We start from the raw sequence: 14,198 nt of genomic DNA on the forward strand, positions 1-14,198 counted from the left end.
TAAATTATATTACCAGTAGGCTCTCTTACAGTGTATGATTCTATCTTGTCGTAACTAGAATTGTACACGATAAATGTGGGCCAATCCAATAAAAATTATTGTCACGACCTTCACTCACATCATATGTTAGGATTTAATAAGGGCTAGGCATATTTTCGCTGGAAAGACATTTGGAGATGGCTCCTCCAGATTATGAAAGGGATTGAAGTTTGCCTGTTGAAAATGGAGTTCAAATCTCAAGGGTAGAGGTTGGATTTGGGCAAGGATTACAGGGCTTGTTTATTCAGCAAAGTACAACTTGTACAACATGCTCACCATGTTATAGGAAAGATGTTGTCAAGCTGGAAAGGGTGCACAGAAGATTTGCGAGGATGTTGCCAGGGCTCGAGGGACTGAGCCATATGGAAAGGTTGAGCAGACTAGGCAGGAGGATGAGGGGTGATCTTATAGAGGTGTACAAAACCATGAGAGGAATAGATCGGGTAGACGCACAGAGTCTCTTGCCCAGAGTAGGGAAATTGAGAATCAGAGGACAGAAGTTTAAGGTAAGAGAGAAGGATTTAATAGGAACCTGAGGGGCAGCTATTTTACACAGGGGTTGGTGGGTGTATGGAACAAGATGCTGGAGGAGGTAGTTGAGGCAGGTACTATCATAACATTTGGAGATATTTGGAATAGGATAGGTTTAGAGGGTTATGGGCCGAACACAGGCAAGTGGGACTAGTGTAGATGGGGCATGTTGGCTGGCGTGGGCAAATTGGGCTGAAGGGCCTGATTCCAGGCTGTGACTCTATAACATGTTTTCAAAGGAGGATGTTGGAATGAACATTCAGTACAGCAGGGTTCAAGACCCAATTAGATGTCTTTGTAGAAACAAAAGAGATTAAGGAATACCAATGAATATATAATTCCTTTGCAGGGCTATTCCTTGTATCTTGATATGTGATGTCTCTGTTATTCTAACATAAACTGAAGGTTGCTACAGATAGTTAAGGTGTTCCAGTGATTCACAGAGAATGTGGTCATGACGGAAGATTTCCCTGACAATTAACGTTCCTTTCTTTCTCTGATCGTGAGCCCCTAATACTCGTTCCACCTTGAAAATTAAATCAGGGCTGGCTTCAATAAGGTGGACTGATTATATAGCTCTTAGACTTTGTTCTCGTTTTCAGAAACTGCAAGCTCCAAACTGATCATTCTATCCAGTTAAGGTTTTATCCATCAGTAAAAAAACATTGTTAAAAAAGGTACACAAAAAAGCTGGAGAAACTCGGCGGGTGCAGCAGCATCTATGGAGCGAAGGAAATAGGCAACGTTTCGGCCCGAAACGTCGCCTATTTCCTTCGCTCCATAGATGCTGCTGCACCCGCTGAGTTTCTCCAGCTTTTTTGTGTGCCTTCGATTTTCCAGTATCTGCATTTCTTTCTTAAACACTTATTAAAAAAAGGTGGCAGGAACAGGGAGGAGGTGCGGGGTGAGGAAGAGGGGTTGTCAAGGAGGGTGAGAGGACAATTTAGAAATATGGAGCAATATTGCATCCAGGATCTTCATGAGGAGCTACTGGACCAGAAGGGTGGGAGGGAAGCTTCAAGGTAACCAAATATAATTTCAACAGGAAATGCTGGAACTATTCAGCAAGTCAGGCAGCATCTGTGAAGAGGGAAACCGAGGTAATGTTTCAGTTTGATGGCCCTTCACCAGCGCTGGAAGCTGTTAGATTGTATATGCAAGGGGAAAGGACACAGTGGCGCATCGGTAGAGTTGCTGCCTTGCAGTGCCAGCAATCCGGGTTCAATCCTGACTATGGGTGCTGTCTGTATAGTGTTTGTACGTTCTCCCCATGACCACGTGGGCTTTCTCCGGGTGCTCCGGTTTTCTCCCACATTCTAAAAACATACAGGTTTGTAGGTTAATTGACTTCTGTAAATTGTCCCTAGTGTGTAGGATAGTGCTCGTGTATGGGGCAATGATTAGTTGGCACGGACTCGGTGGGCTGAAGGGCCTGTTTACGCGCTGTATATATAACGTCAAAATAAAAGGAAGTGTAGGGGGAGTGTATGGAAAGAGCGAGAGGGAAAGTTTGTGGCAGGGAAGTATGGAGACTTTTTTACCCAGAGAATTGTGAATCTCTCAAATTCTCTGCCACAGAATGTAGTGGAGGCCAATTCACTGGATGTTTTCAAGAGAGAGTTAGATAGAGCTCTTAGAGCTAACGGAATCAAGGGATATGGGGAAAAAGCAGGAACGGGATACTGATTTTGGATGGCGGTGCTGGCTCGAAAGGCCGAATGACCTAATCCTGCACCTCTGTTCTATGTTTCTATGACTCACACAGATAATCATACTGCCAAACCTTACTGCATTCTTGGCTTTAATTTCAGACATGCAGTATTTTGTTCGGCTGCAGTCAGCTACCTGAAGCTCAGGGCAGTGATCTCTGGATGTATGATTTGGCTGGGAGTACAGCGCCTTGCATCGACCACATTGCACGCACTGGGAAACAGCTCACTCAAACCCTCTCTGCAAGAGGACACAAAGTGCCGGAGTAGCCCAGCGGGTCAGGCGGCATCTGAGGAGAACATGGATTGGTGACGATTTGGGTCGGGACCTTTCTTCAGACTCTCCCTGAAACGTTACCCTTCTCAATTCACTCCCTTAAAAACGCCCTTCTCACCTCTCTGCAAGTCTTAGTGCTGGAGGAACGGACACAGGGTGAATATTCTATTTTACATTTGGGAAGGGAGAGGGGTGGTAGACGGGGGGGGTAATTTTGTCCTCATTCAATTTTAAAAGGAAAAGGATCATATTTTGTGCTGTGCAAACACACATTTGAAAATCAGACCATATTTGAAGTGGCGCTACATGAAAATGAGGAGATGAGTTGAACACTGAAGATAGATACCAAATGCTGGAGTAACTAAGCGGGAGAGGCAGCATCTCTGGAGAGAATGAATGGGTGACGTTTTGGGTCGAGACCCTTCCTTCTTACTCCAGCATTTTGTGTCTATCTTCGGTGTAAACCAGCATTCCCAGTTCCTTCCGACACAGATGAATTGAACAGGCGAGGAGCTTTAGAGAAGCCATGTTCCCATTCGCACGTTAGTGTCACAGCCCCTTTGCAGGGATTATATCTCCGTGGATTCGATGCGTTCCAGCCGAGAAGGTGTCCATTGCTTGATGTCGTCGGCGGTGGGGGAGCTGCCCTTTGACGAGTTGATCTCGTCAAGTTTGCTCTCCAGGGTCTGGTTTTTCTGGTACATTTCCACATAGTTCAGCTGCAGCTGCTTCTGGTACTTGATGACTTTCTCCTTCTCCTCCTGCCAGGTCTGCCTCTCCTCCTCGAAGTGGGAGTGCTGCTGTTCATGCTGCTGCCTCTCCAGCCGTAGCTCCCCCTGCAGCCGCTCCACCTGCTTCTTCAACGCCCTCGCCGCTTCCTCGCTCTGCCGTTGCATCTTGGCCTCGTCGCTCTCGCAGGCCAGCCCGTCCCGCTGCTGCTGCTGCTGCTGCTGCTGCTGCTCCTCTCCCTCCTCCTCCTCCTCCTCCTCCTCTGCTGTCGGCGTTCCCGCATCCTTGCCGCACCTCCCGGCCTGCTGACCAGCGCCGGCCAGAGCCTGCTTCAGGCCTGCGATCTCCGCTTCGTTCTGGCCCAGCTTGTCCCTCAGCAGCTGGGCCTCGCTGGCCTTCCTCTGCAGCTCGTTCTGGCACACCTCCAGCTCGATGCCCTTGGCGTTGAAGGAGTCCTTCAGCGCCAGGACCTGCTCCTCCTTGGCCCGCAGTGCCGAGGATGCTTCCTTCAGCTGAGTCCTTAACGCCACCATCTCGTTCAGCTTCTGTGCCACGTCGGCTTGAGAATCCTTCATCTGCTGCTTCATGAGGGAGATCTCGCCTGCCTTCTGACATACCTGAGGCAGAGAGAGAGAGAGAGAGAGAGGGTGAGAGAGGGTGAATAATGGTCCAGCAAATATCACCATTGTAATCCCTTGTACTCTAACCAATGTCCCTATTGTAAAATTCCCACCCTTGTACTCCAACCAATCCCCCCCTTTACACTGACCAATGTCCCCATTGTAAAACTCCCACCCTTGTACTCCAACCAATGTCCCCAATGTAAAACACACACCCTTGTACTCCAACCAATGTCCCCATTGTAAAACTATCAACCTTGTACTCCAACTATTGGACATTCGCAAGAGTCAAAGAGTTTAATTGTAATATGTACCGACATTATGCTCTGCATGGATATTGAGGCCTGTTCTTGGGCTGCACTGTACTATGTGCTATGAATGTGGGGAGAATGTAATGGGATTGGTATCAATGGGTAGTTGATAGTCGGTGTGTCTTTTCAAAGGGCTTGTTTCCATGCTGAGTGAATCTTTGACTCTGCTACTCTTCCATTTCTAGCTTCCAGTTCACATCCACAGTTTCCACTGCGTGACTGCTCCTAGCACAGCCTTCAGCTACATCAAACGTTTTCTTTAACACTATCCACTTCTGTACCCTGTGACGAGATGTTCTGAAAACCCAACCTCTTTAGCAAACAATTTCACTGCCTGTCTAACATCCCTTTCTGCTACCAAATGCCTCTTCTACGCTATATCTCTAAACTAAACTAATCTTAGGGCAGCACGGTAGAGTTGCTGCCTTACAGCGCTTGCAACGCCAGAGACCCAGGTTTGGTTTGATCCTGACTACGGGTGCTGTCTGTAACGAGTTTGTATGTTCTCCCCATGACCGTGTGGGCTTTCTCCAAGATCTTCGGTTTCCACCCACACTTCAAAGACGTACAGGTTTGTAGGTTAATTGGCTTGTTATAAGTGAAAATTGTCCGTAGTGTGTGCTATTGTGCGGCAATCGCTGGTCGGTGCGGACTCGGTGGGCCAAAGGGCCTGTTTCCGCGCTGTATATCTAAACTAAACTAAAAAGAGTTGGCAAGTGATAGGCGGTTCCAGGTAAGGAACGGTTGATTTTGCAGAATGAGTCAGATGCGGGAGAAAGTTGAAGATGATAACCAAGGATGGAAGTGATACAGAGATTACAAAAGGGTGCACATGGTGGAATCTGACAAGAAAGGAAAGTGGGGACAGAAATGTAGAAGCAAACAGGGGGATGGCGGGTAGAAGGAATGGGGGGAGGGGAAGCAAAATGTGGGTGTCGGGAATGTGGAGGGGTAGGTGATGAGCAGGTAGATAAGGGGCAAGGAATTGGGTAGAGAGGAACAGGGGGTAAAGTTGCTGCCTTACAGCGCCAGAGATTTGGGTTCGATCCTGACCACGGGTGCTGTTTGTGCAGAATTTGTACGTTCTCCCTCTGACTGTGTGTGCTTTCTCCAGGTGCTCCGGTTTCCTCCCACATTCCAAAAACATATTGGTTTTGACTTTGGTAAAACATTGTAAATGGTCCCTAGCCTAGGAAGATAGTGCTGGTGTACAAAGATCACTGGTCGGTGCAGTGTCGGTGGGCCGAAGGGCCGAAGGGCCTGTTTCCGTGCTGTATCTCTAAACTAAACTAAACGGAACCAATGGAAGAATATGGGAGGTCGTGTCTCACAAATCTGATTGATTTTTTTGAAGACGTGACCAAAAAGGTTGACGAGGGCAAAGCTAAAGATGTTGTGTACATGGACTTTAAGAAGGCGTTCGACAAGTTGCCGCATGGCAGGCTGCTCCGGAAGGTTTGATCTCATGGGATCCATGGAGAGATAGCTGAATGGATAGAAAATTGGCTCAATAGAAGGAAGCAGAGGGTGATGGTGGAAGGTTGCTTCTCAGACTGGAGGCTTGTGACTAGTGGTGTGCCACAGGGTTTGGTGCTGGGCCCATTATCATGTTCAGTTCTGGGCACCATGTTACAGGAAAGATATTGTCAAGCTTTAAAGGGTTCAGAAAAGATTTACGAGGATGTTGCCAGGACTAGAGGCTGTGTGCTATTGGGAGAGGTTGAGCAGGCTGGGTCTCTATTCCATGGATCGTAGGAGGATGAGGGGAGATCTTATAGAGGTGTACAAAATCATGAGAGGAATAGATCGGGTTGATGTACAGAGTCTTTTACCCACAGTAGGGGAATCGAGGTCCAGAGGACAAAGGTTCAAGGATAAGGGGGAAAGATTTAATAGGAATCCGGTGGGTGTATGGAACAAGCTGCCAGAGGAGGTAGTTGAGGCTGGGACTATCCCATCGTTTAAGAAACAGTGGGACAGGTACATGGATAGGACAGGTTTGGAGAGTTATGGACCAAGTGCAGGCAAGTGGGACTAGTGTAGCTGGGACATTGTTGGTCGGTGTGGGCGAGTTGGGCTGAAGGGTCTGTTTCCACACGGTATCACTCTATGACTATAACTCACTGGGTCAAACAGCATCTGTGGAGACATAGGGTATAGTGAGCATTTTGGGTCAAGGCCTGTAATGTGTGAATGAGGCCTCTAATGTGTTAGAGAAGCCTTTGGAAGCAGAATGGAGCGTAATTATGAAAGGGAAGTGAGTAAACACTTGGAAAGGAAAATCTTGTGAGGCTGTGGAGAAAGAGTGGGCGAGGTGGGGAGGATTAATTAAAGAGCTCTGAATGGCTTCCTTCAATGCTGTAAGATTCTACGGCTCACCAATGAAAACAAACATTAAGTAACATGCCAGAAAATTAACATTATTTTCGCACCTCTGACTGACAAGGAAATGATGTCAGCATGTCAACGGTTCATTATGAAGTTAATCTGAGAAGCATTATATAGAACTATTCCTGTTACTGTGAATAAATGGAACAAAGTGCATGGCAGCTGGCACCTTCATTCTCTGGGAGTAGTAACCACCTGGACTATACCTTCGACACCTAGTTTATTTTATAGAGTTTACACCGTGGAAACAGGCCTTTGGACCAACTTGCCCACACCGGCCATTATGTCCCATCTACACTATTCACACCTGCCTATATTTGGCCCATATATCTCTCTAAACCCGTCTTATCCATGTACTAAACGTTGTAATAGTCCCTGTCTCAACTACCTCCTCCTGCAACTAGCTCCATACACCAACCACCCTTTGTGTGAAAAGGTTACCCCTCAAGTTCATATGAAATCTTTCCCCCCTCAGCTGAAATTCTCAAGTTTAGTTTAGTTTAGTTTAGCGAGAACCTGAACCGTTCCCAAGTCATGCCTGCTCCACCAAATGTTTACTAACACTTACCTTTTAACACGGAATGCAACAATAGAGGCCATTCAGCCCCAGGAATCTGTTTGTAAGTTCCTTTAGTTTAGTTTAGAGATACAGCGAGGAAGCAGGCCCTTCGCCAACCATGTCAGCGCCGACCAGCGATCACCCCGCACGCTAACACTATCCTACACACCAGCGACAGTTTACAACCTTTCCCATGGCCAATTAACCTACAAACCTGTACGTCTTTGGAATGTGGGAAGAAACTTGAGCACCCGTGGAAAACCCACGGGGTCACGGGAAGAACATACAAACTCCGTACAGACAGCACCTGTAGTCAGGATCGAACCCGAGTCTCCGGTGCTGTAAGGCAGCAACTCAGCCGCTGCGCCACCGTGCCGCCCCTACATGCAACGTCTGCAACCATTCTAAACACCCGTGTTAGAAAACATCCAACAATTTTGGATCTTAAATTACTAAACTGCAATTCAGTATAAAAATGGTGTTTGTGAACTATTTTTCCCATAGTCTTCCTCTCGCTCCTCTTTCATGGTTTTGATTTCTGGGTCCATTTTCTCTGATACCTTTTCCAATTATCTTTCTTCATGCTCGAGCTAAGAGAGTGTAACATTGATTTTCTTTTCTACAGGTATCAGCAGTTGGCAGGTGGATAACCTCAGAGATCGATGGCCTATAGCCCAACAGGTACATAAGACCAGAAGAGTAGAATTAGGCCATTCGGTCCATCGAGTCTACTCCACCATTCGATCATGGCTGATCTATTTTTCCTCTCTCACCCGCATTCTCCTGCCTTCTCCCCTTAACCTTTGACACTCTTACAAATCAAGAACCTGTCAATCTCTGCTTTAAAAATACCCAATGACTTGGCCTCCACAGATTCACCACCCACTGGCTAAAGAAATTCCTCCTCATCACCGTTTTAAGGGTACGGCCTTTTATTCTGAAACTGTGCCCTCTCGTCCTAGACTTTCCCACTACTGGAAACATCCTTTCACCAACCACTTTATTCAGGCCTTTCATTATTCGGTAAGTTTCAATGACATCCCCTCCTTCAGAACTCCAGTGAGTATGGGCTCAGAGTCATCAAATGCTCCTCCTTTGATAAACCAATCATTCCCAGGATCGTTCTTGTAAACTTCCTCTGGGCCGCAGGATTTTCTTTCACTCCGTGTATCGGAGTCGCTCGATGGATAATCACATTTGCCTGGATTACTCCTCACAGGCAGCATTGAACTGTCAGGGTCATGGGGCCTTGAGCTCCATTTTCCCATAGAAAGGTCAGAGGTAAATGGGATGTAGCCTAAAGGGCCTGTCCTACCAGCCTGCGATAGCGTGCGTGTAGCGCAATCAAACGTGGTCGCTTGAGCCGTACGGCCTCGCGGGGCCGGTCCCACTTCGATCGGCGGAGGCGTATGGAGCTGTGCGGGGCTGGTCCCGACATCTGGAATGCAACTTATCTGGCCCTGGGGATTTATCGACCTTTAATCCATTCAATGTACCTAACACCACTTCCCGGCTAACCTGGATTTCACTCAGTTCCTCCATCTCATTTAACCCCCGGTCCCTTGCTAGTTCCGGCAGATTATTTATGTCTTCCTTAGTGAAGACAGAACCAAAGTAGTTATTCAATTGGTCTGCCATGTCCTTGTTCCCCATGATCAATTCGCCTGTTTCTGACTGCAAGGGACCTACATTTGTTTTAACTAATCTTTTCCTCTTCACATATCTATAAAAACTTTTGCAGTTTTTATGTTCCCTGCCAGTTTTCTTTCATAATCTATTTTCCCTTTTGTGGCGGCTCCTAAGGGTCGTGCCATTATACTGCCGAACCCCTCGGCACAGGAGTGGTGCAGTCCGGAGGCGGCCCTCAGCCGGAGGGTTTAAAAGGCAGGGTTTGGGTGCCATCTTCCTCTGGTTTCGTCTTCCCTTCAACCGGGAGGAATACAATAAAAGTGATTCTCAAGCACTGGACTTCGTGCCTCCTTTTGAGACCCACGCACCACACTTTCCTAATTAAGCCTTTTGGCCTCCTCTGCTGGACTCTGAATTTCTCCCAGTCCTCTGGTAGGCTGCTTTTTCTGGCTAATTTGTACGCTTCATCTTTTGTTTTGATACTATCCCTGATTTCCCTTGTTATCCACGGATGCACTACGTTCCCTGATTTATTATTTTGCCAAACTGGGATAAACAATTGTTGTAGTTCATCCATGCAGTTTTTAAATGCCTTCCATTACATATCCACCGTCCACCATTTAAGAATCAATTGCCAGTCTATCTTGGCCAATTCACATCTCATACCCTCAAAGTCACCTTTCTTTAAGTTCAGAACCATTGTTTCTGAATTAACAATGTCACTCTCCATCCTAATGAAGAACTCAACCATATTATGGTCACTCTAGCCCAAGGGGCCACGCACAACAAGACTAACTAACCCTTCCTCATTACTCAATACCCAGTCTAAAATAGCCTGCCCTTTCGTTGGTTCCTCTACATGTTGGTTTAGAAAACTATCCCGCATACATTCCAAGAAATCCTCTTGCTCAGCACCCTTGCCAATTTGATTCACCCAATCTATATGTAGATTGAAGTCACCCATTATAACTGTTTTACCTTTGTTATAATTGTTTTACCTTTGTTATAATTGTTAACTTTGTTATAAAAGAAGCCAGCAATGGGCCGAACAGCCTCATCCCATGCTGTAGTGGCTCCATGACTGGAGTGGGAGATCAAAGATCTGCTTGAACCTACTTTACTGCTCCCAGTCAAAACGATCAAGAGAGTTTTATTGTCATATGTCCCAAAACGTAACATTTAAATTCTTACTTGCAGCAGGACAGAATGTGTAAATATAGTACACTGTAAGCATTGTAATAAATGGCAGGCAACAGTTCCAGAGACAATGTCTCAAGACAAAGTCCGGAATGTGGGGAGAACAGGTTACAGAGAACATTAGTGGGGAATGGGACTGATCATAAGCAAAAGGAGCAGTATTGGGCCATTCGGCCCATCAAGTCCACTCCGCCGTTCAATCATGGTTGATCTGTCTTCTCCTCTCAACCCTATTTTCCTGCCTTCTCCCCATAACCCCTGATACCCATACTGATCAAGAGTCTATGTATCTCTGCCGTAGAAATATCCATTGACTTGGCCTCCACAGCCTTCTGTGGCAATGGATTCCACAGATTCATCACCCTCTGACTAAAGACATTCCTCCTCATCTCCTTCCTAAAGGAACGTCTTTTAATTCTGAGGCTATGACTTCTGGCTCTAGACTCTCCCACTAGTGGAAACATCCTCTCCACATCCACTCTAACCAGGCCTTTCACTAGTCGATTGCATAGGCTTGATGGACCAAAATGGCCTCCGCCTGCATCATGGATACCCATGAAACATAGTGACTGATAATCAATCCTCACCTCCCATTTGGTCTCCTCCAGTCTGGGAAGAAGCTCGGATTGCTCCTTTTTGAAAGTCAGGCATTTTTTCTCCAGCTCCTCCCGTTGTTGCAGCAGTTTTCCGACATCCTCCTGCAGCTTCTTCTTCTCCTGCTGCAGCTTGAAGATCTGGAGCTGCAGGGCCTGCTGAGCTCGCTGGGCCTTCTTCGACACCTGCTGCAGCTTGTTGGCGTAGCTCTGCTTCAGCTCCTCCATCTCCCGCTCCCACATCTTCTGCTTCTCCTCGAACACCTGCACGATGGCCGCCTCGCTCTTGTCCAGGCTCCTCCGCATCTGGATCACCTCCTGCTCCTTCTCCCACAGCCTGTCCTCCAGGTCGTGGATGATGTCCTCGTGGGAGGGCGAGTGGTAGGCCAGGTTCTCGTGCATGTGGTTCAGCTTGTTGAAGGAGGACACACTTTTGCTGGACGACCGGCCGCTGTCCGAGGTGGAGATGCCGTTGTAGGCCAGCGCCCCCCTCTCCCCGTAAGTCGTTCCCAGGCGGTTGATGTGGCTGGTGGACGCGCTCATGGGCCCGACGTGCTGGTTGTATCCCGAGCCATACGTGGGGAGGCTGGTCAGTGAGTTGCGGCCAGAATCCGACATGCCGCCACTGTGGTTTATAGTCCTGCTGTGGCCAGCCTTGTCCATCGTCACTCTCCCTCCGGCAGGGCTGCTGCTGTTATTGTGGTGAGCATTAAGGCTTTTCCTGTTCTCCACTATCCCATTGCTTTGTGGCGGACACAGGTTCTGCATGGAGTGAAAGTTCTTGGGAACAACGGGCTTGAAGGCTGAGGGTCTAATCAATGACTCGCCAGTCTGTGGGTGAAAAATAAAATATATATTAATTTAGTTTAGTTTAGAGATACAGCACAGAAACGGGCCCTTTGGCCCACCAAGTCCACGCCGACCAGTCATCCCCACACACTAGCACTATCCTACATACTCTAGGGACAATTTACAATTATACCAAGCCAATTAACCTACAAACCTGTACATCTTTGGAGTGTGGGAGGAAACCAGAGATCCCGGAGGAAACCCACGTAGGTCACGGGGAAGACGTACAAACACCGTACAGACAGCACCTTTTCATCGGGAGCCTGGGATCTCTCGCCGAGATCGCCAGTGGTGGAGCTCCATCCGGCACGGCCTTGTTGGCTTCGGAAACCGCGGTCTCCGGTAAGGAAGCGGCCGTTCCAGGGTTCCCAAGCCGCTGAGAGGATTCTCCCGACGCCAGAGGACCATCACCTGGCCTAGAACATCGGGCCTCCGTAAAGGCAACTGTGGAGGCCTCAATAGGCCCGACTATGGGTGAACTGGGGATGGGGACTGGACATTGTGCCTTCCCTCATAATGGGAACCATTATGGGGGGATGTTTTTATGTTTAAATTTCTTTATTACTGTTATGTCTGTATTCTTTCTTTATGTGCTGCATTGGCAAGAAGCATTTCACTACGCCTAGGTGTATGTGACCAATAAAATAACCTTTGAACCTTTGAACCCGTAGTCAGGATCTAATCCAGGTCTCTGGCGCTGTAAGGCAGCAACTCTACCACTGTGCCACCGTGTGTAGAAAGGAACTGCAGGTTCTGGTTTAAACCGAAGATAGACACAAAGTGCTGGAGTAACTGAGCGGGTCAGGCAGCATCTCTGGAGAAAAGGAATAGGTGATGTTTTGGGTTGGTACCCCTCTTCGGACCTTCTTCAGACTTACTTTATAAGTAGGCTGGATCCCTAAAACACAATACCACTATTTAAAAAAAAATATAACACAAAATGCTGTAGATGCTGCAGGTCAGGCAGCAAGTCTGGAGGACATGGATGGATGATGTTTTGGGTCGGGGGCCTTCTTCAGACTTCACACTGAAAAAGGTTCTGACCTGAAATATTGCCTATCCATGTCCTCCAGAGAAGTTGTCTGACCTGCTGAGGTACTCCAGCACTTTGTGTCTTTTTAAAAATAAACCAGATTCTGCAGTTCCTTGTATCTCCCACTAGGTTTAGTTCAGACTGCTTATTGATATCTGGTACACAAAATTGCTGGAGAAACTCAGCGGGTGCAGCAGCATCTATGGAGCGAAGGGAATAGGCGACGTTTCGGGCCGAAACCCTTCTTCAGGCTCAATATCTGGTGCCGTTTTATGGCCTGACAAGCAATCTCAGCCAGAATAGGCAGAAATTCACTGCCCACCAGTGCCACCATGTTCCAACCCAATGGTCATCGGGCTGGTGGTCTCCACTTCACATATTTAGTTTTGTTTCAGGATACAGGGCTGCATGGTGGTGCAGGGGTAGAGTTGCTGCCTTACAGCGCGCACAGCGTCAGAGACCCCGGTTCGATCCCGACTAAGAGTGCTGTCTGTATGAAGTTTGTACATTCTCCATGTGACCTGCGTTGATTTTCACCCAGATCTTCGGTTTCCTCCAAAGACGTAAAGGTTTGTAGGTTAATTGGCTTGGTATCAATGTAGAATTGTCCCGAGTGTTAATAGGATAGTGTTAATGTGTGGGTGGTCGCTGGTCAGTACGGACTTGGTGGGTCGAAGGGCCCGTTTCCACACTGTATCTCAAATTTTTTTTCAAGTGTGGATTCAGGCCCTTCGGCCCACCGCGTCCATGCCGACCAGATTTATAGAGACCAATTGACCTACAAAACCATTTGTCTTTGAGGAACCTGGAGCACCCAGAGGATACCCACATGGTCACAGTAAGAACGTGCAAACTCCGCACGCAGAACAAGCCCGGGTCTCTGGCGCTGTGAGACTGCAGTACTACTAGCAGTGTCACTTAGCCACCCCACATTTTCTTATAGTAAGTAGGGGTGCAGAGATAAGGTGAAACCCAACTCTTGGCATTCTGCACTGCTCCATTTCTGGACAGACTCTATTTGGATCTAAGGTTAATAGGCAGCTTAGTGTGGAGGGAGTGGATGGGAAAATGGGATAACAAAACAGTAATAACAAAACAGTCCTCCATGGCCAGAGCGAGCACCACCGTTAATTGGAGGAACAGCACCTCATATTCCGCTTGGGGAGTCTGCATCCTGGGGGCATGAACAATGAATTCTCCCAATTTTGTTAGCCCTTGCTATCTCCTCCCCTTCCTATCTCTCCCTCAGTCCTCGGGCTCCTCCTCCTCCTCCTTTTTCCTTTCTTCTCCCCGCCCCCCCATCCACCATCAGTCTGAAGAAGTGTTTCGGCTCGAAACGTTGCCTATTTCCTTCGCTCCATAGATGCTGCTGCACCCGCTGAGTTTCTCCAGCATTTTTGTCTACCTTCGATTTTCCAGCATCTGCAGTTCCTTCTTAAACAGTAGTGTAAACTTGCAATGATTCATCACCTTCCATTCCCGCATGTAATCCCAGAATGTTTTTGAAGCAATGAAATACTTCCACAGTGCAGCCAGTGCCTCAGTGTTGGAAATGATTAGTTTGGAGATACAGCGTGGAAATAGGCCCTTCGGCCAACCGAGTCCGTGTGGACCAACGATCACGTGTACATTAGCAACATGTTATCCTAGCATCACATCCGACAGTCGGGGCAATTTACAGAAGCCAATTAGCCTACAAACCTGCACGTCTTTGGAATATGTGAGGTAGCCGGA

General features: G+C 47.6%; 1 protein-coding gene across 2 annotated transcripts in view; it reads right to left on the minus strand.

The window, feature by feature from the left end:
- Positions 1 to 1,359: 1,359 nt before the first annotated feature.
- LOC129704495 (leucine zipper putative tumor suppressor 3-like) overlaps positions 1,360 to 14,198 on the minus strand; it is a 195,099-nt gene continuing 182,260 nt past the window's right edge. For both annotated transcript variants that reach the window (XM_055647737.1, XM_055647654.1), the window contains exons 3-4: positions 10,577 to 11,413; positions 1,360 to 3,902 (exon numbers count right to left, since the gene is read on the minus strand). In XM_055647737.1, the coding sequence (XP_055503712.1) occupies positions 3,126 to 3,902; positions 10,577 to 11,413 (1,614 nt within the window). In that variant the 3' untranslated portion in view covers positions 1,360 to 3,125. The remainder of the gene's footprint in view (positions 3,903 to 10,576; positions 11,414 to 14,198) is intronic.

The sequence above is a fragment of the Leucoraja erinacea genome, chromosome 1, assembly GCF_028641065.1.
Source record: "Leucoraja erinacea ecotype New England chromosome 1, Leri_hhj_1, whole genome shotgun sequence".
NCBI classification, from domain to species: domain Eukaryota; kingdom Metazoa; phylum Chordata; class Chondrichthyes; order Rajiformes; family Rajidae; genus Leucoraja; species Leucoraja erinaceus.